We start from the raw sequence: 25,762 nt of genomic DNA on the forward strand, positions 1-25,762 counted from the left end.
TTGGTAAGAAAATGTATGATATCAGAATGTTTGCCAGTCAAAGGATAATGTGTTTCAGAAACAAATATGTGTGGTGACTTGAAAATGTCAGTCATCTGATCTAGAGCTCACTCACATCCAGTTAAGTAGTGCTCTGGAATGCTTAAACTATGTGAAACAATCTACCAAAACACATACTACTTCGTAGACTTTATGCACATTATGTAGCATGGAATCATGATGCTTTTGAAATAATCTGTGCAGAAATATTTATTTTTAGCAAATATTTTCTTCAAAGATTGGTATGTGGTGTTGACAGTGTAATCTACTTGCACAACTAGTTTTGCAATAACCTTATACAAATAACTGTATATAAGAAACATGTAAATTTCATGTAAAAATGGTTGCAATTTTTGGTAGCTAAAAGAAGTGTACAAGTTGTATTGAAATATAATATATATACATAATTTAAGAATGGAGCATATAATTTCTGATCTATTTATACATGAAAAATTCAAGAATTTGTAAAAAGAAATTATTTTGGGGAAAAAAAAGAAAGTAAATTTCATTAGCTAACTAGATACTTTTACTAGAGAAGCCAACTATTTCCAACATTTAACTAGGTACAGAATTACATTTAGGCATGGTGGTGCTGCTGCATTTCACACAATCACACAATTGTAACATTGCTACAGTTTTTCTGAGTTCCATTAGGTCACTAGTAACTTGGACTGAGTGGTTAAAAAATGTTCACTGTAAAATTAAAGAAATAGAAAATCATTCCAGTTAATGCCCTTCAAGATCACAGCCGTAACTGACTAAAATAGTGACTTGATGGGTAAAGAGGTCCTAACCTTCATATAAATAATTTACTTTATAATGTGTGCTTGATTCATTTTTTTAATCCAAAAATGGAAGTATCCAGATTATTATTTTATTTGGTCTAAGTTTCATGCCTCCTTCATACCCTTCTCTAGTTGCTTCTCTAATATTTAGGAAAAAGAATAAAGTATTTTCACAAAGATTTGCATAAAATTTGCCGGTCATAATGTAGCTTGTACTAAGCATAGGATCATTTGTTGTATTTAGAGGCATGGATTTCCTCACCATCAATTTTGTAAAAACCAAGAGAACACACCTTGTGTGATAAATGAAAAATTACATCAAACTGTAAGTGAAGCTGATCAGAAATGTGGATCTAAGTACAGCAAGCAAAATGCCTTAAAATTGCCATAAGGTAAAATATTTATTAAGTTTAGATAAGTTGAGGGCCTTTCATTTCATAGTTGTGGGAACTAAACTATGCATTCACAATTCAGTAAATCCTAAGATTATTTTTAAAAGGCCTACAATTTTCAAAAGAATATTATTCTTTAATTACTATATTTCTGGAGCCATCACATGAGCATTGTTCATTCAGATTATCTTTTCAAAGTTCCATAATCAGAGAAAATAGGATTAATACAGTCAACTAAAATGAAATAATTAATTATGTGCATGTAGCTGTAAGTCTTTTTATTTTTATGCTTAAAAGAAAAGTTGGGAACCCTTACAATGTAGCAGAACCACAAATTGACATATGAATATATGTCTCTAAGTATAAAACGTGTCTCTATTGGTCTTAATCTCTATTAGCTTTACAAGTGTTACTAAAGGAGCACACATGAAGGCATAATAACACATAGGCACAAGCCCTATCCCTAACTCTCTTGCACACCATAGTGATGTAGGTAGGAATGCTGCCCATATCTTTTTACTATACAGTCAAATATACAGAAGCAAGCCTGAGTTTTGAATGATCTCAAAATGATACACAAAGATACATATTATCACGCTACTTGTATAAAATGAAAGTTAAATACATACATCACTTTTTCTTATATGCCTGAAAAGTACATGTTTCAAAACAAGTAGGAAGTGACATGACAGGAAATCATTAAAAGCACAGTGTTTCATTAGTGAGCTGATCATGAATCAGAAATTTTTTTCTAAATTTCCCAAAATTTACCTGAAAAGTAGTTTTGTGCTAAGTATTCTAAATTAGATAACAATTTAAATGTAATATTTGGACAGATACTTTGTTTTGATCTCATTCTAGACCGTAAATGATTTGAGTAGATCTCAATTAAAATCTCTGCATTCATTACTACAGCAGAAGTTCCAATTGGCTTTTTGTTTTTATCATCTCATACTATGTATATATGCTAAATATACTCTTAGGTGATACTCATGCCTTTATTTTATGTGGATGTGTTCAATTCACATAGAAACAATTAAATTAACACAAATACTTTAGTACAAGTTGGAAGAGAAAAATACTTTTGGTTACATTTCAAAGTTTAAGGAAAAGAATGTATTAACCTAAGAGAAGTATTTAATGGTACACAACAGAATGGTTTTATCTGATTTTTAACAAATTTATTTCTGTCAATTTCCTAGAAACTTAAATATAAAGAAAAAACATATCATTTATTTGTTAAACATAGGAAATAGAAAAGCACATTTCTGACAAAAGGTTTTTGATTTAGTAACTACCTAAATTTGCAAGTAAACTTAATCTGTATATTTTAATTAAACAAATAATCACAAATTGATGTTTTTGTTATTTTTAATTGCACAGAGTTTAAACTATCTAAACAAATTCTACTTTATTCCAGGGTAAATAAATTCATTTTATGAAAATAAATATATACCTTTACTATATTTTTGTTACTATTTTTTTTCTGGGTGCATGCTTAGAATAGACTAATGAGCACATTCGTTAAAATTACATTTAAGTGGACCAAATTAAGATTATTCACATAGTATTGACTTTTTCCCATGATGTAATTTGAAATGTGTAAACTGCCACTCAAAATAGAAGTGCAATACTTGATATTTAATCATTTGGCAATCCTTTAGATCTAGGGAAATTAATGCACCATTGTTTGAAGTGAAGCTTCTCATCATGATAGCATATACGTAACAAATTTTGTATGATACAAACTTTACAGCAAGCTATTTGAATGTTTATTTTAAAAATCTCAAAATGACATGGAAACATGTTTACTGTATAAATAAAAGCACTTATACATTAAGAGTGTACATTATTTGATAATTTACCTTATCATAAGGAAAGTGGGGTATGAGTTAGCCAGCACAAACTAATCCTATTTTCACATTGTAGCAGTATTTTTCCCTTAATCTTTATCTAAAAGCGTCCAAAAAATGAACCAGGTTTCAACAGAAAAATCTTGGTAAAATATCATTTATACTTAAGTGCTTGAAAGTTGTTCATTTTAAAACTGTAAAATAAGCCGGGCACCAGTGGTTCACACCTGTAATCCTAGCTACTCAGAAGGCTGAGATCTGAGGATAACAGTTCAAAATCAGCCCAAGCAGGAAAATCCGTGAGACTCTTATTTCCAATTAACCACCAGAAAACCTGAAGTGGTGCTGTGGCTCAAGTGATAGAGCATTCGCTTTGAGCTGAAGAGCTCTGAAACAGCACTCAGGCCTAGAGTTCAAGCCCCATGACCAACAAAAAAACAAACAAACAAACAAAAAATATACAATAATTGTCTGATTAGATCATCATGGTACTCAAGTTTGGCCAAAAAAATGGGGCTGAATGATCAAAATTTTGTAATAAATAAGCTGGGCCATATAAAATCCCACATGAATGTATGAACTTTAGGTTTCTATGTGCTAGTGTACTTTATTAAACCTCCTTGGGGGAGGTGTAACTTCTAGGTGTTTGGCCATAAAAATGCTGCACAGATCTCCTAAGACCAAAATTCAAAGAAACATCTTTCAAGAAAGATGGGTTATGGCACAGACACTTCTATGAATAATATTATGTTACTGACAATTTAGCACTTGTAAGTTGAAATGCCAGGTTGTTGGAGTCACACCATCACCATTCAACAACATGCATAGTACTCTATGTGTTTACACTACATTACCATTTTTTCCTAGGAAATTTTCAGTTAGAAGGGATATATTTTATGGCCAAGTTAATGTTAAGTTAATATGTAAGTCTATAAACAACATCCAGAGAGGACAAGTATATAATGTACTAACCCCTTCTTATATAACTGACCAAGCAATTTTGATGGCAAGGATGCTATAAAATAATATCAATGTCAGAGGGACTCTACATTACTCCCTTTCTAAGACTTTAAAAGCAAAACCTGATTTAAAATCCTGTATATTTGTAAAAGGTTTTTGCCAAGATACAGCTATCCACCTTCATTCTCAAGAAACATGGAGGTTCATAAAAACTATATATTATTTTATCACATCATAATAAAATTATCTTCATTTGTATTCATTTTTAGCTGAAAAATATGCAGTATCTAAAAAATGTAGTTTATTAACTTTACATTAAGAAAGACTTAGGGTGACTGCCAAGATATAAACTAAATTAAGTGTCACAATTTATACCAAGGATCTCAAATACTAAGAACTTGGTGATTCTGCTTTGCAATTTCTGTAGAAAAAATAAAGCAGAAATAATGCTATAGACCTTCTTGTGTTTAATACCCTAAATGACACAGATACAATCAAGAACTTTACAGATACAATCAAGAATTTTACCAAATCAGAAACACTAACCGATGTTTTTCAATAAACCAAACTTAAAATTCATGAAAATTTAAGTGAAGTGATTCTTAAATTTTTATAAACAGCTGAAATTACAGGCTAACAGTGTTAGAATTTATCAGAACAAATTTAAATGCTCACATTTCACAGCAAATGTGCATCATCTCCAAAACACAAAACTCAAGATTTAAAATAAAGTAATATTTTAGATTATCTCTGTTTTCACTAATGAAATAGCATATGGAGAAAAACACTGTTTATTTGAGAACGTTTTGGTTGGGCATGGTGAAGTACATGAAGAATCTTTGCACTCACCAGGCTGAGGCAGGAAGATGGAGAATTGGAGACTAATATGGGATATGTGGGCGGACCTTGTCTCAAAATAACAAAACAAACAAAATTAAGCAATAAGCACTTTCTTTTTTTTGTTGTTTCCACAGAAGACAAAGTACATTGAAGGAAACTATGCACCAAAAAATGCACTAGACTCAAAATAGTATAAATTTGGGGGAGCTATATAATTTTCTTTCTTATAGGCATACTTACAGTGTGCTTTTCTCTGACTATGTGAGCAAAAAACAAATATTATTGCAAAGATGGCACCAAGTCCATACTTCTGACTCTTAAATACCCACAACTACAAATAAAAAATTCAAATATATAATTTATAATTTTCAAATAAATCATTTAATCTAGCTTTTATCATTTGCCTTCTTATACAATCTTTTGTATGAGTACAATCCTCTATTTTTGTTAAAAAATTAAGGTTAAGCAATATTGATAGCAATTAGTGATATTTATACAGTGATAACTTTTGCAAAAGAAATAACATCAATTAAAACATCTTTTATTGCTTTTAACTGTGTTTTATAGTAAAAACATACAGAACGAGAAGAGATTTATTAACAAGTAGAAACATAAAAAGCCCCAAACCTTTTATTTAAGGAAGTCCAGTTCATTTCTTCCATGCAAAAGGATTCATAGTATTTCTGGAGCTTTCAAATTTTAGGCATTCAAATCATCATAGTGCCCTGCAAAAACTAATTCGTGAATACAATTATCATATGGAAAGCACAAAATTGTTTAATTACATTCCATAAAAACTCTACCATAAAATCGAAACTTTAAAACTTTACAGGTTTTTAAGCCAATATATATATACCAGTCGGGTAGTTGATCCTACAACTTCCATCAGTAAATATAACAAAAGCCCTGAACCATCACAGTATGTAGTGAAATACTTTTTCCTACAGCTCCAGTTAAAACACCAGGCTCAGGTTCAAAGTAATCACGTTGAAATACAAAACAAACAACTAGGGCTGGGAAGGTGGCTCAGTGGTAGAGCGCTTGCCTTGCATGCCTGAGGCCCTGGGTTCAATTCTTCAGCACCACATAAGCAAAAAGAAAAAAGCTGGAAGTGGTGCTGTGGCTCAAGTGGTAGAGCGCTAGCCTTGAGCTGAAGAGCTGAGGGACAGCACCCAGGCCCAGAGTTCAGGCCCCACTACTGACCCAAAAAAAACAAAAAAAAAACAAAAAAAACAACTATATTTCTCAGAGTTTAAAATATCCTCTCTGTTTTGGAAAAGGTTTCATTACAAGTAAACAATTCTTAAAATAAATAATATTTTCCCCTTAAAAATGTTTGCAATCATGACTGTCAAAAACCATTCTAAAGCCAGGCATGGGTGGCTCATGCCTAAAATCCTAACAACTCATGAGCTGGATTATCTAGCAATCACTGTTTGAAGACAGCCGGAGCAGAAAAGTCCCCAGGAGACTCTTATCTCCAATTAACCACTCAAAAAATGGAAGTGGCATTGTGGCTCAAGTTGTAAGTCATTAGCCTTGAGCACAAAGAGGCTCAAGGACAGCACCCAGGCCCCAAGTTCAAGCCCCACAACCAACAACAATAAAAAATCCTATCATAAAATTTAAAGATATATTTAAATTTTATATGAAGCAAATTTGGTATTAGTATTTATAACAATCTGAATCTTATATTTGTACCTTGTTGAAAAGTATAGAAAATAATATGGGATAGAAAATATATTATTTATAGTAATATACCTCAAATCACTTAAATATCTTTCATTCATGTTTTTTCCTTTGGTGTGCCAGTGCAGAGGCTTGAACCCAGGGTCTCCAGCGAGCAGTTAAGCTTCTAGACAATACTCACAGCTGGCACTCTACCTCCTCTACCTCACGTGCTATACCTCCTCTTATCTGGTAAGAGATAAGAGTCTCTCCAATTTGTCTGCCCAGGCTTGTTGCAAACCTGGATTCTCAGATCAGTCTAGGATTATAGATATGAGCCACCTGAGTCAAACCTCTTATATATTTTGATAACTAAGGACACATTTAGAACAGAGTATTAATGTCAAAGTGCTAAGCAGGATACTCACGTCCTCATATATGAAATTAACAAAGCCTTGGTGCAAATGGTCTCTTCTTCTAAAGAAATCTGTAAACAAAGAAATAGTTTAAAAATATTATCTATTTTTTAAATTTTTTTTCCAATTGTAGGGCTTGAACTCTGGGCGTGGGTGCTGTCTCTCAGCTCTTCAGCTCAAGACTAGCACTCTACCTCTTAAGCCACAGCAACACTCCTGGTTTTCTGATGGTTTATTGGAAGTAAAAGTCTCAGGGACGGACCTTTGTGCCTGGGCTGGCTTTGAATCACAATCTCAGATCTCAACCTCCTGAGTAGCTAGGATTATAGGCATGAGCCACTGATGCCTGGTTTAAAATTCTTAATTTCAAATATATAATGTATAAAGACTAAATAATTTCACATTCAAATAAGTCTCAAGTGACTTACTGCTTTAGGCAACTAAGATATGGAGAAAAATTTCTAAAACATAGCTATCACAATTTTCACAATCTATACTCATTAATTTTAAAGCCTTAGAACTCTAGATTTAACAGTAAACAAAGATAACAACATTATTGTAAACTTGCAGAGAAATTACTAAAGAAAAACAGCTACACAATAGTAAACTGACTTTTAAATGACCAGTACCTGTCAATGCTCGAAGCTTCACACAGCAAGCAACATAATCATCAAAGAAAATTCTGCCATTCTTGCTGTAACGTTTAACAATAGCATGTAATGTCTGAGGACTCAACCTGTATCCTAAAAAAAAAAAAAAAAAAAAAAAGATTGACAAGTTAAAACTTCTAAAACTAAATACCACAAGAACACTACAACATTGTTTGTAAGTATATTAATTTTCAACATTCATCTATAAAAATATATTATAAAAACATATTCATATTTAAAATAATATGTCAAAAACTTCATTATTAACACTGCTTTGAGGTACTTACAGTAGAAAAACCTTGCTTGTAATAAATTCAAATCTGAGAAAATAATTTATTTTTTTGTGTTTAATTGTGAAATGAGGAGGTTAAGAGGTATTTCACAGGTTTTTAACATTGTAATACTTAAATCGTTATACTATTTACAGAGTATAACAACAAGGATTGTTAGTAATCTTTACTCTCTCAAATCCTGTATTTCTTGTTGGAAGTGTCTTTTTATAGCTTAAAAAAATTTGAGGATTGGGGGCTGGGAGTTTAGTCCAGCGGTAGGGCGCCTGCCCAGCGCATGCAAGGCCCTGGGTTCAGTGCTCAGCCCTGGGGGGAAAAAAGAAAAGAATTTGAGGATCAATTTGCTTATTTGAGTGTGAAAGACAATGGACCCTCTTGTACTGCAGATGTACACTAATAAAATTAGTTTAACAAAACAAGGAGATGGAGAGATAAATATTATTCCTCACTAACTTTTTACAGGCTCACACCTGTAATCCTAGCTACTCAGAAGATCTGAGCCAGCCCTAGCAAGAAAAACCAAGAGACTCATCTCCAATTAGCCTCAAAAAAAAAAAAAAAAAAAAGCTGGAAGTAGAGCAGTGGCTCAAGAGGTTGAGTTCTAGCCTTAAGCCCAAAGATAGCGTGCAGCCCCTCAGGTCAAGCCCCAAGACCAGCACAAAAGCAAACAAACAAATAAAAAAACAAAAACCTCAGAGACTGAGATGGACTTTGATCTCCAAATTGAAATTCTACCAAGTTACAAAAGGTTTCAAATGGTAAGTACTAACTGAAGAAATACATTAACTATACTAAAAAAATTTTTTTTCAGAACAAATAAATGTATAGAAGATCACTTTAAAAAAAACTCATAGTTAAAATATTATCTTGTAGCTATGGACAGTTAAAATTACCTTTAGGTCAGTAGGGAAGCATCTGCCTAACATAACTCAATCCTTAATACCAAAGTGATTGTAATAATAATAGTAGTAATCATATTGTTAAGGTCTTCAGTTAGAATATATCTAAACCTTGAACTGTTGATGAAAAATATATTCTTTTATTACTTAGCAAATTGAAGTAATTAAGATTTATTTGCTGAAAGAACAAAGATAGCTTACACAGATCCTAAAGTATTTTAATTAGTCTTACCCATAACAGCAATGGCTTGACTTAGTTCATGATGCTCTACTGTCCCACTTCGGTCTTCATCTATGGCCATGAAGTTCTGCTTCCAGGCATTAAGAGCTGCCCAAAGCTCCTTGAATTCACTAAATCCCATTTTTCCTGTATAATCTCTCTGAGTTTTATTAATAAAAATAAGTATAGTTACTCAAGAAATGTGACTCCAAACTCCACATCACTGACTGAAAACTAAGTCTTCTTCTGCAAAGTTAGTCTAATTAACCGTATGAATAGATTTGTGTTTAAATATGGATCCTTCCAGACTTCAAACACACCTTAAAATGTTTTAAAGTCTCTAGCTTACTAGTTTATGGGCATGTATAGCTAACGAATGCCTTAATATTTAGAAAGCAGTATCTCCAGCCTGGCATCAATCACTCATGTCTGTGTCATTCCTACCTAAACAATAGGCTAAGAGATGAGATACCAGGTGGAGGCCAGCCTGTGCACTAAAGACCAGAATCCATTGCTAAATAACCAACAAAAATCTGGACTGGCTGTAGTCATTGTAGTAATGGATCGAGTGTCAGAACAGCAGCCATGAACGAGCAAGCCTAGGGTGAGCAATCATGAGGCCCAGAATTGAAGCCATGGTACAACAACAAAGAATAAATAAAAAAACAACAGCGCTATATGTTAGTTATGTCTACTGCATTCAAGGATACATCCAACATGGCAATCATGATTCTGCAGGTTTCCAAACTGAAAGCTATAAAATAAATTCGATATTTGAATTGGAATCTACTCAAATTCACCTATAGAAAATTGTGACAATGTTCATTTTCAAAACAAAATATTTTGAGATTCATACACTATGATCAGCACATTATCAAACATTGAGCAATTATAGTAAAATATGACAAAAAGGTATTGTTAAATTACTCATATCTAGTGAGAACAATAATAAAATAAGTGAAAATTACTATGATAAAAGTATTAAAGAAAAAAGTTTCATTCTCCCTACCACAAATGGCAAGTAAGATTTAAGTTTGGCTTTCATTGGCCTAAACTCTTTAAGGTGACATTGAAGGGTTTTATGATCTGGCCCTTGTCTACCTCTCTGATATCTTCAAATGCTACTCCTTTGTGTGTTCTAATTCTTCATGATTTGTGATCTTTGGTCTGCACCATACCATCTTTAATTAACTAGCAAAATTTTGAGTTGGAGGTGTGGCACAAGTAGTAGAGTGTCAGTCATGAGTAAGCAAAGTAAACAAGAATGTGAGATGAAAGGCAGTGAAAGAATGAGAGAACACAGAGCACATCAGGGTGATGAAAAACAACATCTAACACTATCAATTTAAGGAACAAAAAAAGTATTATAAAAAGGTAAAATAACAGCACATCATCATAATCATCACATAGTTGGGAACAGTACATACATCACAAAAAAATGATATAAATACTTTTTACTGATCCAACTCAAATTATTCTATAACCACAATGCAAGGATGGGAGAATAGAACCTGCTTGAGTAGACTGGAGGGATGGATGATGTTAAGATGAAAAGAATTAAAAGTTCTAAAGTAGGCATGATCATACATGCCTGTAAGTTCACGATCCCAGCACTGAGACTGATGCAGGAGACAATGGGTAGAGCCGGGCCTGGGCTAGATAGGAGACTCTTTCTCAAAAATAAATAAATGGGATTTACAAAATCTCATAATTGCTAGGTGCCAGTGGCTCACCCCTGTAATCCTAGTTACTCAGGAGGCTGAGATCTTAAGATCACTGTTCAAAGCCAGCCCAGGCAGGAAAGTCTGTGAGACTCTTATCTCCAATTAAGCACTAAAAAACCCGAAGTGGTACTGTGGCTCAATTGGTAGAGTGCTCTCGCCTTGAGCTAAAGAGCTCAGGGACAGTGCCCAGGCCCAGAGTTCAAGCCCCACAACCTAATCAAAAAATATCAAATTGTCATTTTCATACTCATTGTATAACATCAACTGATAAGTATTAAACTGAAAACATATAATAATACAAGTATAATATTTTCAGGTCCAGAAGCAAATTTAAAAAGAATTAACTAAAAAAAATTTCCAGAGCTTTTTCACATTACTGAGTGGCAAATATTGGGAAGATGACAGTCATTTTACAATTATTTAACGCATTAAATGCATCAAACTATGTGCACCTATAAGTGTTACAATTTTTAATTGATTTAAGTACAGGGATAGACGAATTAGAAATGAGATTCCTACTACAATTACAAAAAGAAGGAAAATATGTTCTCACGAGAATAAGTTCCACTAATTCCAGACTGGGTCAAACACATCTGAAGTTCTTCAGCATCCACTTCACCATCCTGTTAAAAAAAATATGTATTGTTCAAAACATTACCATCAACTGCAAAATTCTAGAGATTAGTATCAACCAAGAAGACATATTACAGATTATCACACAATGAATCATTTTCTCTGCTTCTAAAAAGCACAATGTCATATTATATTGCAAAACTGTGTCTTGTGAAAGTCCCTGTATTTCCTTTTAAAAGATTAGAAAAAGGACTAAATGTTTTCAGGAAAGTCTCTAAATGTGTCCCATTTATTTGGAATATTATTTCCAAAAGAAAACTATATACAGTGAAGCTTTAAGTATAAGATCAGAAGAATATCTTGTCTGCCACCACCATTAAGACCTCCAGGAATATTTTTCAGTCAGCATGCATCTTGCCAGTCTCCTGATTACTGTTCAAATATTCTTGTTTGAATTAATGAAAAGGAGTTGTTTGGGTTTTTTTGTTTGTTTGTTTGTTTTCTAAACAAGCAAGATGTCATAATAGAAAAGAAACCTATTAACTGATCTCACTATAGGATCTCTATTTTTTCACCAATACATAGTAAAATCATTCACTGCAAGTATCACATAGTTTGCCACAAATGCAAAAACAACTGTGAGAAAGGATCAAGCTGACCAATTTAAAACATGCTTCAAAACCAAAAAGAAGTTTGGCTAAAAATCCTTATAAACACTATGAATCTTTGTTAATGAACTGGCAGAAAGAACTCCAATGATTCTAACTCAAATTTAAAACTACTGAGACATATTCATCTCAACAGACAATTCTTACAATATTCTTTGTGTAGAGAATCTTCGGTAATCGCTACTCAATTTAAATTCAATAGTTAGAAAACTATACTTTGGGATGGGAGCATTGCTCATTGCCTAGTATTTTTGAGGCCCTGGGTTTAAACTCCAGTACTGATATATATAGAGATAGATAGATATATATAGATATACTTCTAATGTGTTCTGAGCAGAAATCAACACTTCTTAAAAACCTATTAATTAAGTCTGACAGCTGCCACAGTCAATACCATCTCAGGGAAATGACAAACACAATGCTAGGCTGCTGTTGAATTGAAACAGTAAATTTCAAGACCTTTTTTTTTCAAGCTGTTAAAATAGAAACAAAGAGTAGGAAATTACTTTTTATTAGTCCTCACAAAGAATGGCATTTTTCCATTTACGTTAGACAAAAATATTTTATGTTACCATCAGTGAACTATAATTTTTAAATCAAAAAAGTTCATTTTTAAATAGACAAAAGAAAAAGTAAAAATCTTATGTGTCAACATTCAATATTCAGTTTTAAGCAATATTCATTGCTTAAAATATTAGAAATTCTCATTCAAATATAAATTATACTTAGAAATTTGAAATGAAATCCAGTAAATGAAAATTCATTTATTTGTGCTTTCATAGAATTTGAGAGTTATAAAAACCTCTGAACACTCTTACTGAAAGTAGTTTACCCAGATGTGTAAACATTCTCGAAGCATACAACTTCATATATTTTATAATAATATCTGAATTAAGAAATAAGCACTGCTTCCCTAAATGTGCAGAAAAAAAACCTAAATCATAATTTTGATTTACCAGTTAGTAATGATTATGATCAAGTACAGTAAATAGCATTAGCAGAAGACTGAAGTTTCTAATTAAATAAGATTTAAATAGATAATTCATAAAAATTAGTTGCCATGATTAGGCTGATAGGGAACAACATTTTAAGTTCAAATTCACTGAGTTTGCTTACTCATATATAAATAAAACAAGAGTACCTGCTTCATTCCTACCTTACAGTAGTGTAGCTACGTAAAGAAGTAGAAGTAAGGTACACACTGAAGTTGAAATTGTTGGCATAGCAATATGTGTGGTATATATTTGTTGGCCAGGGAGAGAGGGAGGGAGGAAAGAAAGGAGTGAGGGACAGAGGGAAATAGAAAGGGAGGAAGAGTAAGAGAGAAGCAGAATTGAGGGAGAGAGAAAGGGACCAGAATTTCCAACTATAATCTGATTATTAAATCATTACTGCTCAGAAAACATCATCATATATTATAAATTAATAAGTATTAATATATTAGCACATACGTATAATGAGTATATAATATTAATCTATAATGTATTCATATGTAATACAGGCACCTTTAATTGAACATTTCTGACAGGACATTATTAATTCTGAAGAGCATCAAAAAGAATAGAGTTACACATATGAGTTCATATGACCAGAACAACTAAATCTGATTGTCTTCCTGGACCCCAAGTAGAGGTCAATACATGAAAGAATATAATCCAAATATTTAAGCCAAAATTTGAAACTGAGAGAACTCAGGCACCCACTTGAAATCATTCTGAATTATCAATATTGGTAATTTCTAATACCTATCTGACAGTGATAGGTCAGTAGTGCAAGGCAATTTTTCCAATAAAGCAAAACTTAATGGAACTATCAAATAATCAACAATTAAATAATCAACTATCAACTTAGTATTGCTACTTATAATGTTGAGATAGTTAAGAAGTTTATGACGCAGATATAAAGGGTCAGTTAACACGTATTTATTTTCATTAAATGGATTCATAATATTGCCAAGTAGAGATGCTAGACTGATTATCAGTATAATACTGTTTAAGAGTTCCTTACAAATAAGACAGGCATAATAAATTTAGCAGTTAGATTTGCATAAAGTTGAAAACAGCAGAATATGTTATTACAGTGGTGTGAACCACTAAATGCTTATTGTTTTATAAGGGAAGTATGGGGTTGAGTGGAACAGAACATATAGCAACTTAATTATGTCCTCAATTTCTGCAGTTTTCCACATGCTCTGTCAATATTTGTCACAAAGTCACTACAACAAGGTAACAATATGGCCACTGGACCTCCCTATCTTGAGTCCTTCTTCCAGGCAGGAAGAAGGAGATCAAAAGAAACCCAGAATAACCTTCAAGAAATGCCTGTTACTTGGGAACTGAGGGCATCCCAAAGAAATACTACCTACATCTCAAGGGACAGGTCAATAGCAAATTTGTAACCACACAAGTGTCAGAGTGTTAGAAAATTTCAGTTTCCACCATAGAAGAAATGACAAAAAGGAAGTTGTCAGTGGGATTGGGATAATCAAAACAGAAGGTGGAGTTGGTGCCTTGTCTCATGCCTGTGATCCTAGTTACTCAGGAGGCTGAGATCTGAGGATCACGGTTCAAAGCCAGCCCGGGCAGGAAGGTCCGTGAGACTCTTATCTCCAATAAACCACTAGAAAACCAGAAGTGGTGCTGTGGCTCAAACGGTAGAGCGCTCGCCTTGAGCTGAAGAGCTGAGGGATAGCGCCCAAGCCCAGAGTTCAAACCCCATGACCGACAAAAAAAAAAAAAAAAACAGAATAACTTCTTGTCCTAGGAAAGTAAAGGGACTTATTGAATACTCAGGTGAAGGAGTGTCAAACTTCAATGTCATCAAATTCTGTGAAATTTACCTACTTCAGCACTCCTCGTTCGTTAACCATTACTAAAAAAACAAATTATAAAAGAGCCACTGGCTCACACCTGTAATCCTAGCTACTCATAAGTATGGATATGTAAGGATCATGGCTCAAAGCCAGTCTGAATAGGAAAATTCATGAGATTCTTATCTCCAATTAACCAGCAAAAAAGCCAGGCATGGAGCTATATCTGAAGTGGTACAACACAAAAGTTCAGGGACAGAGACTAAGCCCTGAGTTCAAAGCCCCTAGGACTGGACTGACACAAAATAAATAAATAAAAACTTTAAAAAGAGATAGGAACTAGAAGAATCAACCATGAATTCCTATCTTCCCATCATTCTGGCCCTTGACTTTTTATTGTGCCTTTTTCACTGTCTCCTGACCTTTTTCATTATTAAGCTTCTCCCCAAAACATCTCCAATTTACATGTTGCCTGTCTGATGTTCAGTCCCAAGTTCCTCATGTGGTTTACATGTAGATCTTTCTCCCAAAATCTCTCCAGCCCAGTTTCCATGAATCTATCATCATATTCTTTTTTGTTCGTTCGTTTGTTTTTTTGGTTGGTCATGGGGCTTGAACTCTGGGCCTGGGCGTTGTCCCTCAGCTCTTCAGCTCAAGGCTAATGCTCTACCACTTGAGCCACAGAGCCACTTCCGGTTATCTGGTGGTATATTGGAGATAAGAGTTTCAAGGACTTTCCTGCCCGGGCTGGCTTTGAACCTCGATCCTCAGATCCCAGCCTCCTGAGTAGCTAGGATTACAGGCATGAGGCACCAGCGCCCGGCCCTATTTTTGTATTCTATGCCCACAAAAATGTTCTCATTTCCCTTGATAATTGTTAAACATATAAATATGTGTAAATATAGTGTTCTCAAATATTTTATTAACAACCACAACTCAGTTTATCACTCTTCTAAGAAATGTTTATGTACCAAGAAACAAATAGAACAGGTGTTACAACATATACTAAGAAACAGTAAAAGACAAGTTCATTCATCTCAATAACAAACACTAATATAAGTTCTCTTTACTTTGTTTATCTTAATTGATGTACAATTTATATTCGATATCACATATATACACTTCGCTTAAATTTACCTACATTTACTTTTTTTTTTTTTTTTTTTTTTTTTTTTGGTAGTGGGGCCTGAACTCTGGACCTGGGCACTGTCCCTCAGCTCTTCAGCTCAAGGCTAGCGCTCTACCACTGGAGCCACAGTGCCACTTCCAGCTTTTTCTGCTTATGTGGTGCTAAGGAATTGAACCCAGGGCCTCATGCATGCAAGGCAAGCATTCTACCACTGAGTCCCTTCCCAGCCCCCTACCTTTTAGTGGTACTGGAGTTTGAACTCTAGTCCCAGCACTTGCTAGACTGGCATTCTGTACCACTGGGTCACACCTCCAAACCTAATTTTTGCTGTTTTTTTTTGGGGGGGCGGGGGGTCAGTCATGGAGCCTGGGCCTGGGCTCTGTCCCTTAGCTCTTCAGCTCAAGGCGAGCACTCTACCACTTGAGCCACAGCTCCACTTCCTTCGCTGGTTATTTTTAAGATAGGGTCTCTTTGGGCCCAGATGAGTACCTGGGTGTAAGCTGTTCATATGTTCAGGACCCCTGGTAACTAAGCTAACAGACACATGGCACCATGTCCAGCTATTCACTGTGAAGATGTTTTGTGAACCTTTTGCCTGCCCCAGCTGGTCTCTATCCTAATAACCTCAACCTCCCAAGTAGCAAGGACTATAGTGTGAGCCACAGGCACTTGGCTCATTTATTATTTCTTTATGATAAAATTTCAAAATACTTTCTTCTCACTTTTTCCAATGCACAATGTATTATTGTTATATACAATCACCCTTCTGTAAAAGAGTACCCTAGAACATCTCACTCCTACCTAACTATACCTTGGGACTTAGAAGTAATTCTTTAATGTGTCCGAAATGGTTACATATGATATAGCATAAAGAGCTAAATTTATTGTTAAATGAACTGTTAATCAATTGCTTCAAATAGTTAATTTAAAAGAATCTACTCTTTCTCCATTGACATAAAATGCTACTTTTACTGCAACCTGAATGTAGCATTGACATAAAATGCTACATTTACTACAATTTGAATGTAGGATTGACATAAAATGCTACTTTTACTATTACCTGAATGTAGTATGGCTCTTTTACCTTTTTGTAATATGTGTTTCCTTTTACATCCGTATCACACTATCACAAGAATTATATGGTCATTTTCCACATAGTACCTTCTCAATCAATAATAGCCCACATAGTAGGTGGCAAATGGACCCATAATATAATAATGAAGCTGAAATTTTTCTATCATTTAGTGCAATGGTTTGAATGAATGTCCCCCCAAAGGTTCATCTGTTTAAAGAGTGGTCCTGAAGGTAATGCCGTAGAAAGGTGTAGGACTTTCAGAAATGGGACCTGGTGGGAGGTCACCAACTCATAGGAGTATGTCCTGGAAGATGACTATGGGGTTTGGGTATCATCTTCTATCTGACTTCTTGTTTATCCATTATGCAATCCCACCATGGTGCACTGCCTTGGCCAGAGGCCCAAAGCAATGAACCCACCTAACAAATGACACCTACAGAACCATGAGCTCAAGTCATCTATTTTCTTTGTAAGTTAGTTGTTTCAGGAATTTCATAGTAATAAAAAGATGACTCTCTATACATATATGTGTGGGTGTTTACACATACCAAATATTATACTTTGATGTGCATTATTCACAAGTTTATGGTGATAACTATGTAAACAAATCTATAGTACTACCAGTCACATAAAGATATGGCACATACAGTCATGTACATGAATAATATTTGAAAATGGGTAATAAGCAACCATATCAGTAAGTTGTGTCCTTATATATTATATACTCTATTAGCATTTTAAAGTGTACTTCTTCAACTCAAATAATTTTAATGCTTTTCTGTAAAGTGTGCCATATTGCACTGGCAGCAAAACATCATACATTTCATTTACTGTAAAACGATTGACCTATGTATGTATGGTATGTATGGTATGGTATTTCTGTATGTAAATTCTATAATTTTTATACAAAAATGAAATTGCCTAATGACTCAGAACATATTCTTATCATTAAGCAAGGCATAACAGTGATTCTTTAAATGATTGTTTATAATGTTTTATTATAGTTTAGTATTTTTTAGTCTTTTTATTATCTTTAGTTGTACAAAGAAGTTGCCATTTAACAAAAAGTTTTATGAACACAATACATCTTTATCAATAACTTTGTCAAGTAAAAATGTTGTAAAGAAAAAAAGATAAGAATTTGATTCAAATAACAGTTGGAAGAAATTGATACTTTATAATAGTGTTCTGCCTATACTGCAGTGAACACAGATTTCTGATACACGACTATTGGTGCTACTAGAAAGTAAGCAGCCAATTCTGCAGCAGTGTCACTTGAGCTCTGATACTATCTACCGGGAGACAGCACCTGATCTCACTTGCTGAGAATTCAGTTCCTACAATAGTCCAAGGCCAGGCCTCCAGCACTTCTGGATTATCAGTTATAAATTATAGTTCCCATGCTGCTTCCTCCTGTTCAGTGAATTTTCTAGAATGCTTCCCAGAACTCAGGGGATCACTGCACTGAAGAGACACACAGGGCAAGATATGAAGGGTCCTGAGAGCAGTAGACTCCGTTCATGCAGTTAGGTATGCAATTATCCCTGTCCTTGAATAGCTTATTGTTTGCTTTTGTGTGTGAGCCTTCACATCTTACCTCATCCAACTCTTTAAACTCTGTGCTCTTTGTGTTTTATGAAGATTTCAAGGCATAGACGTGATTATTACCAGGTTAAGCAGGAAAAACCAGGAACGGGTCATCCTTTGGCATTCTGTGCAACATCTCTTCCTACAAGGTGTACGTTAGCTCTCTGAAGGAGAGTGTTAAGACATACTATCAGACCAGAATTTCTTTATAGACATCTAAGTACAGAAAATTAGATTTTTCTATGATCTGGTCTGGATTGAGGAAGAGAAATTTCTATGCCTTGAGTGGGGGAGAGGTTCTGAGCCATGGGCTATGGACAAAAATAGAATACAAACACACATATGTTCAGACAAAACAAAAGTGTGTTTATATATAAGTATATCTATGTACATAATGAGGAGGCTATAAAAACACACATAAAGTGTATTCTTTCTCATCTCGAATATTTACTCAACACTTTATGCTGATGGTTGAAAAAATGACAATGTCATAATGTATATAATATCATTTTAAGATGAATGTAGTGTTACATCAAACAGTAGAACTAAGAATAAAAACTTCATCTGACCACAATAATTGCACATGTTCAAGTACAACTCACACACAGAACTCACACAACTTGAATTGCCAGACTCACACTGCCCTTTTAATCATAACATAAATCAGGCTTATAAACAGCTTATCGAAAGGTATTGCAAACTGATAATATCCCATTACCAAAATATATCATTATGACAGTATTCATCTTGATTTTTCATTAAAAGTAGAAAGTATATCTCAGTGTTTTCTTTTTTATTATATCTTGCTTGCATATAAGTCGAAATTACAAAAAAAATGTTTATTTAACTTCACTTGGGAAAAAATGCAACTTCTCAGGTTGAACAAATTTATAATGTTTTAAAGTAATTTACTACTATATTATGTGATATATTTAGGTTTTAATTGATGTATACATATATGTGTGTGTATATATGCACATTTATAAATATATACAGACACTTAAATGAACTTAAGACCAAATTATTGTTCCTTGGATATGTACTAATTGTTCTAAAAGTCTCTAACAGTTATTCAGATCTCCAATATTCATTTTTCCCTGCTATAAAAGGATGTTCAGGCTATATTTACTTAGCTTCATGTTGAATCAATCATTCACGGAGAATAGAATGTTTCTCAATGAATGTCAAATATAAGGAATAATTTAAAGTATTTAAGTACTTAAGTTTGGGCTAAATACTTAACTACTGGTAAAAGAAGCCAGTTCTTGAATAACTGCAGCCAGAGTAGTGGCTTCTCCACATTCTCTTGCAATAACAAAATACCTGATGTTGGTAATATATAAGGAAAACAGATTCCATTGGCTCAGGCTTTTTTCTGGGAGAAATGAAGGCCTGGGCATCTCTCTGCTTTTAATGAGAGTACACTGTCACTGGCAGAAAAGCTGAAAAGTCAAGTAGTCATGTGAGGAAGAAAGTATATTTCCAAGAAAGAAGTAAATAAATCATTTAAAAATCCACTCTCATGGTAACTACAGGAATACTATTCATTTTTTTCAATGAGGGTAAGCCTCTCAATCAAATTACCTCTTAAATATTAGGCTATTAAATGTCCTAGGCAAGTAAATGTCAAGGTGAGTTTTAGTGGGAACAAGACACACCGACCCAAATGCAGGAAGCATATGGGTAAAGAAAATGACCATTTCCTCACTTTGAAAATGTTTCCTCTTCTCATCAAAACAACATATTAGACATCTTACAAACAGCCCTTTTTAAAAATGAAGTGATTCGGGGTGCTCTTTTAAATTTCAAGAACAATAGTTGTCTAGCTAAGAATTTCATATATATTTAAAGTGGTACACTAAGTAAAATAATTGATATTTCTGTTCCAACAGTTTTACAAACTGGTATTTGGCACTAATGGTAACATCTTACCTGTCCAGCCACCGCAGTGAAGTAGGTCCACATGGGGTCACTGCTGTGTGAGTATGCTGTGTATCCAGGTGGGCCACCAGCAAGCAGGGGTGGACATGTTCCTGGGACCGGCTGTCCTACCTGCATTCCTGGGATCTGACCACTAAAATTTCCAAACTACAAGAGTGGAAGGAAAGAAAGTTGAGAATTCAAAAATGTTATTGATCAAAGTTGATTTAAAAGCAAATATTCACTACAGATCTACTGAAAAGTACACGTGTGGTTATCAAAAGCTTCCAACTAAATAGTCACCAATGCCTTCACTAAAGAACACTAGATACCTCATGTAATGTTTCATGAATGTATGCTACCTATAATAAGATAATAAAAAATGAAACTTCTAAACACAAGAACATGAAGAACAGTTTTTAAATGTGATTAGCATCATCACTGCAGAAACATACACACATAAAAACATGTACAGTTCCACCTACAGTTAAACTAAGATGTATGCCCCAAGACACACACTTGGAAGAAAACATAGTAAACAAAATAAAATCGTGGTCTAACTAGAGGAAGTTGCATAAAACTGAAACACCCTGTCCGACAGAAAAGATTTTTTTTCCAAAAAGTGACAAGTAAAAAGTCAATAAAGTGACTATACCATTAATAACAGTCTTTTCTAAAGCTAATAAAGTACCAAGATTACTAGCAAAAATATTAATAAGTAACTAATATATATGGCTATTGTACTCCAAGTACTATCCTAAGAACTTTCCATCTATTATATTGATTTTTCACAACTCAATGAAAAATGGAAGTATTATCTCCTTTCTTGTAGTTAGGTTTCCTGAACTGGTAAACATCAAGTAAGTCAAGCAAGAAGTAACCTGTGTCCCCATGTTGAGGTGGTGTGACCTTGGGGGCTATAACTTACTTATTTCTTGCTATGGCTATGGTTTTTTTTTTTGTTTGTTTTTCACTTTGGACTTGGACTATGTTTTCTAATACCTTTGCAAATCATTTTACTCAGCATTTTAATGAGTACAGAGGAGGAAGAAGTATTAAGGCTATTCATCATTCCATTCAGAACAAAAATTATCCTTGAAGAATGATGAGAAGTTGTCAGAGACAGAGAGAGAGAAGAGAAGTGTCTTCTATATTCTCTCCCAACTCCTCTCTTGGTCAGTATTGGGCCTTGACCTCAAAGACTGAGTGCTGTCCCGTAGCGACAGTAGGACGAGTTCTCTACCAGTTGAGCCACAGCTCAACATGTCTGTCTTTCTTCCTTCCTTCCTTCTTTCTTTCTTTCTTTCTTTCTTTCTTTCTTTCTTTCTTTCTTTCTTTCTTCCTTCCTTCCTTCCTTCCTTCCTTCCTTCCTTCCTTCCTTCCTTTCTTTCTTTCTTTCTTTCTTTCTTTCTTTCTTTCTTTCTTTTTTTCTTTCACTGAAGTCAGGGAGGAAATATTATGGGAGGAATCTATCTTTGGGAAAATCCTACCTACCTTCCCTTCTGAATTTCCCAAACCAACTTCCTTAAATGCAATGATTTGACATAGCAATCAAAGAAAAGATGGTTAAAAACTATCACTCCTCCATCCAAAGGCACTGTCCCCTAAATCTGTAATGGACATTTCACCTCCATGGGGGAGAACAGGGTAGGAAGCACTGTGTCAGCTCCAGGCTTTGGTCTTGCAGAACGTGATGAGCACATTCTGTTCTGCAGAACAGAAGAGCCATGAAGAAGAGGAGACCAACTTCCAGAGAACTGGATCCCTAGCCAGAAAAGGCTAATCCAAGATGCCTGAATAAATTCATCTTTCAGCTTTCTTCTTGATAGCTTCAAGTAAATGAAAACTGACCATGAGACAGGCAGTTATATTCTAATAATATGATTGAAAAAAAAACTATTGTTTTTTATGTTTCTGAATTTTTAGTAATATCTTTGGTCCTTAGCTTTCTTTCCCAAAATTTTCAAATTACTTGGTCTTTTTTATGGTTAGTTTAGTTAAGACTAAACCAAGCATATATAAATTGCAGCAATTCCCAGTAGTCAGAAACTGAATAAGCAAGAGGCAAGTAATCAAGATTTAACCTCACCCTCACTTTATTACCAGAACAAACCTCAAAGTTCTTGAAGATAGATAGATAGATAGATAGATAGATAGATAGATAGATAGATAGATAGATAGACAGATAGACAGACAGATAGGTAGATAGATAAAGATTACATACCAGCTCCTATCATATAAAAAACAAACATGAAATGTTTCTTTTTTTAATATTTACAGAGCTGACATTTTTCCTTTTGTTCTTTTTTTCTTCCTTCAATATCTCCAAGTTTTTCTTTCTTTTTTTTTGGGGGGGGGGGTCCGGTTGTGGGGCCTGAACTCTGGGCCTGGGCGCTGTCCCTCAGCTCTTCAGCTCAAGGCTAACGCTCTACCCCTTGAGCCACAGTACCACCTCCAGCTTTTTTCTTTTTGCTTATGTGGTGCTGGGGAATTGAACCCAGGGCCTCATGCATGCAAGGCAAGCACTCTACCACTGAGCCACCTTCCCAGCCCTCCAAGTTTTTCATATGTAAAACTTACATTTCAAAATATCCATCACCCTAGCATACTTAGCATATATCACAAGTATGCATAGAACTAAATTTCTTTTATTTCTTTCTGTGGCATTATTGGGCTTTAACTCAGAGCCTTATACTCTTTGCTTTTCACTCAAGGCTGGTGCTCTTAAGCCACATCTCCATTTCAAGCTGTGTGTGTGTGTGTGTGTGTGTGTGTGTGTGTGTGTGTGTGTGTGTGTGTGTGTGTGTGTGTGTGTGTGTGTGTGTGTGTGTGTGTGTGTGTGTGTGTGTGTGTGTGTGTGTGTGTGTGTGTGTGTGTGTGTGTGTGTGTGTGTGTTTTCCTGGGTGTGTGAGCCTACAATGTCTGGGCAATCTATTTCCTGAGACCAAAATCAAACAAAATTCCATTAACTATAATTCTTATTAATATACAGTTAGTCAAAAGAAAAACAACCAAATTTGAGAAACAATTATTAAACAAGTAAAAATGTATTTAAGTGTATCTACTAAGTAGATTAAATATGTGGTACATTAGATAAAACTATGTTAATAAACAGATGTAGCAATGAACACTTAAAAGTTTATAATTTTGTTAAATGAAGAAACATCAATGAAGAGTATATTGATTGTAATTAACATGATTGTTAAATGAGCTTAACTACCTCATTAATATGCTCCAAGTTAAGCAATACAAATCATTTTTGAGTGTGCATGCCAGCCCTGGGAATTCAGTTCAGGTCCTGGGCACTGACCCTGAGTTTTTTGCTAAAGGCTAGTACTCCACCACCTTGAGCCTCAGCTCCAGTTCCAATTTTCTGGTGGTTAATTGGAGATAAGAGTCTCACAGACTTTCCTGCCCAGGCTGGCTTTGAACCAGAACTGAGATCCTCAGAGCTCAGCCTCCTGAGTGGCTAGGATTACAGATGTTAGCTACCAGCAACAGGCTTAGCAATGCAAATTCTATCATATATTTAATCCAGCATACATATATATATATACATATATATATATTACACTTAAAGGAATCCATGTCCCTAGACTCTAGTAATTCAGCAGCTTGAAGGTACTTTTCTTTCCAGTTACAAATGATAACCATGAGAGGAGGTGAAAAGAGCTGCTATGTTTAAATAGAGAAGAACGTTTAAATGTTCAAATACATTCCTGTTTCCTTTGACAAAAGTGGAGTGGATAAGTAGCAGCTTCTACCAATAAAAATCTGTCACTCCAGCCACTATATTTCTAATCCAATGCTTCAATCTGAAGAATATATGTAGAAGGTGGTGAAAAAGTTAAAGTCCCACGTGTTTATGTTGTCTCTACTGGTCTTTGAAGGAGACTTTATCTTCCTTAGGCACTTTAAAGTACCTTTGTAAATTTAAGGACAAATGAAGGCTAGATAAAGTGGGAAATGCCAAATACAATTCGGGAAAGTTTTTCAAGCCAATCAGCTTCAGTAGAGTATGTAACTCCAAATAGAGGATGTGGAGATTCATTACCTTGAAACATAATTGCCACTTAACTTCCAGGGATGAGTAGGTGGTTTTAAGACAGCTACTCTAAGCCAAACTCAACTTCCTTATTTAACCAACAAAGCATAATTTCTCTGTTGAGGTAAAAGCAAACTAATAAAAACAGAAAGCATATTATACTCTGCCTACTTTCAATGGCTCACTGGGCACTCCCACTTTGTAACCAGAATGTGTAATCAGGCTTTGAAGATCACTGCTGTAACGAATACTGAAGATTTGGGTTCCTTCGCAGAAAGGAATGACCCACAATTACAACTCATAAATCTCAATGTGATGTAGGACAGTTAGTAAATAAGAAAGAATAATCTTCTCCCCTCCAAAAAACAAAGTCTAGGAAAAAGAAAAGAAACACACAACAGATGGTCCTTGGTATAACACAAAAGTTTAGGAGTTGTTTAGAGCACCTCTTAATTTATTCATGAGCAACTTAAAAAAGAAGAGCAAAACAAAACAAGAAATGCCCCCCCCCAAAAAAAATCAGAAAGAGGATCTGTTACTGGAACAAGGAAAGTGTGTTTTGTTTCTCTCTTCAGAAAAGAAATTTTAAAGCCACGCCACAGCCTGAACTCCCCCAAAGACAGGTGGTGCAGGTCCTCAAGGACTAGAACACCTGCCACTCCTGCCTTGCCTCCCTCCCTCCCCGCCCCCGCCCAGCCCGAGCGCCCCGCCACCAGGCCCAGGCCTGGCCCCAGCCTGCCCCGGCCCCGCCCGGCCCGGCCCACTCCCCGTGGTGACCTGACACCACTTAGGACCGCCCGCTGCCCGGGGAGGATGCTGACTGGGAAGGGTGGACCCGCAGGGTGGCACCTCCCCAGGGTCACTACTCCCCGAGAGCACAGATGCCGCAGCGAAGCGGCCCGGACTCACCCATCCTCCGAAACCTGGGTAGGCCATGAGGCTCCGACGCAGGTCTCTTTCACCTCAGTCTGTCCCGTGGGAGAAAGGCACAAGGTCCGGAGCAGGTGCCTCTGCTCAGAGCTGCCCCTTTCCAACCCGCCCCGCTGGGGTCCAGCTCCGCCCTGCCAGGTTCTGATTGGCTGAACCCAGCCCACCCCTTCCCGGAGTCGAACCTTACTCTTCCTCGTCTCTGATTGGTTACATCCTGTCTCCTGGCGCCCAGTTTGTGCCTGCTTTGCTCTCATTGGCTCAACTTAAGTTCTCACCCAAGAAGCTTTTTC

The 25,762-nt window shown here is 35.2% G+C and overlaps 1 protein-coding gene across 1 annotated transcript; it reads right to left on the bottom strand.

The window, feature by feature from the left end:
• Positions 1–2,456: 2,456 nt before the first annotated feature.
• On the bottom strand, positions 2,457–25,571 carry Gca (grancalcin). The gene is made up of 8 exons (XM_070021920.1): positions 25,452–25,571; positions 20,510–20,665; positions 11,290–11,359; positions 9,723–9,766; positions 9,025–9,172; positions 7,583–7,696; positions 6,966–7,024; positions 2,457–5,603 (listed from the first exon to the last, which is right to left on the bottom strand). The coding sequence occupies exons 1-8, from the start codon at positions 25,476–25,478 to the stop codon at positions 5,577–5,579; spliced, it is 645 nt and encodes a 214-aa protein (XP_069878021.1). The 5' UTR covers positions 25,479–25,571; the 3' UTR covers positions 2,457–5,576.
• Positions 25,572–25,762: the final 191 nt, after the last annotated feature.

This window comes from Dipodomys merriami, unplaced genomic scaffold (genome assembly GCF_024711535.1).
Source record: "Dipodomys merriami isolate MVZ:Mamm:240054 unplaced genomic scaffold, mDipMer1.0.p SCAF_1, whole genome shotgun sequence".
NCBI classification, from domain to species: domain Eukaryota; kingdom Metazoa; phylum Chordata; class Mammalia; order Rodentia; family Heteromyidae; genus Dipodomys; species Dipodomys merriami.

What these genes read in the sequence shown, in the direction of transcription:
- Gca (XM_070021920.1), bottom strand. Translation starts at nt 25,478, where the DNA reads ATGGCCTACCCAGGTTTCGGAGGATGG. An exon ending in AATTAGTGGAACTTATTCTC is followed by an intron (nt 9,767 to 11,289) that starts GTGAGAACATAT and finishes TTTATTTTATAG; the next exon opens with CTTTCAGTTTGGAAACCTGC. An exon ending in TTAATTTCATATATGAGGAC is followed by an intron (nt 5,604 to 6,965) that starts GTGAGTATCCTG and finishes TTCACGAATTAG; the next exon opens with TTTTTGCAGGGCACTATGAT.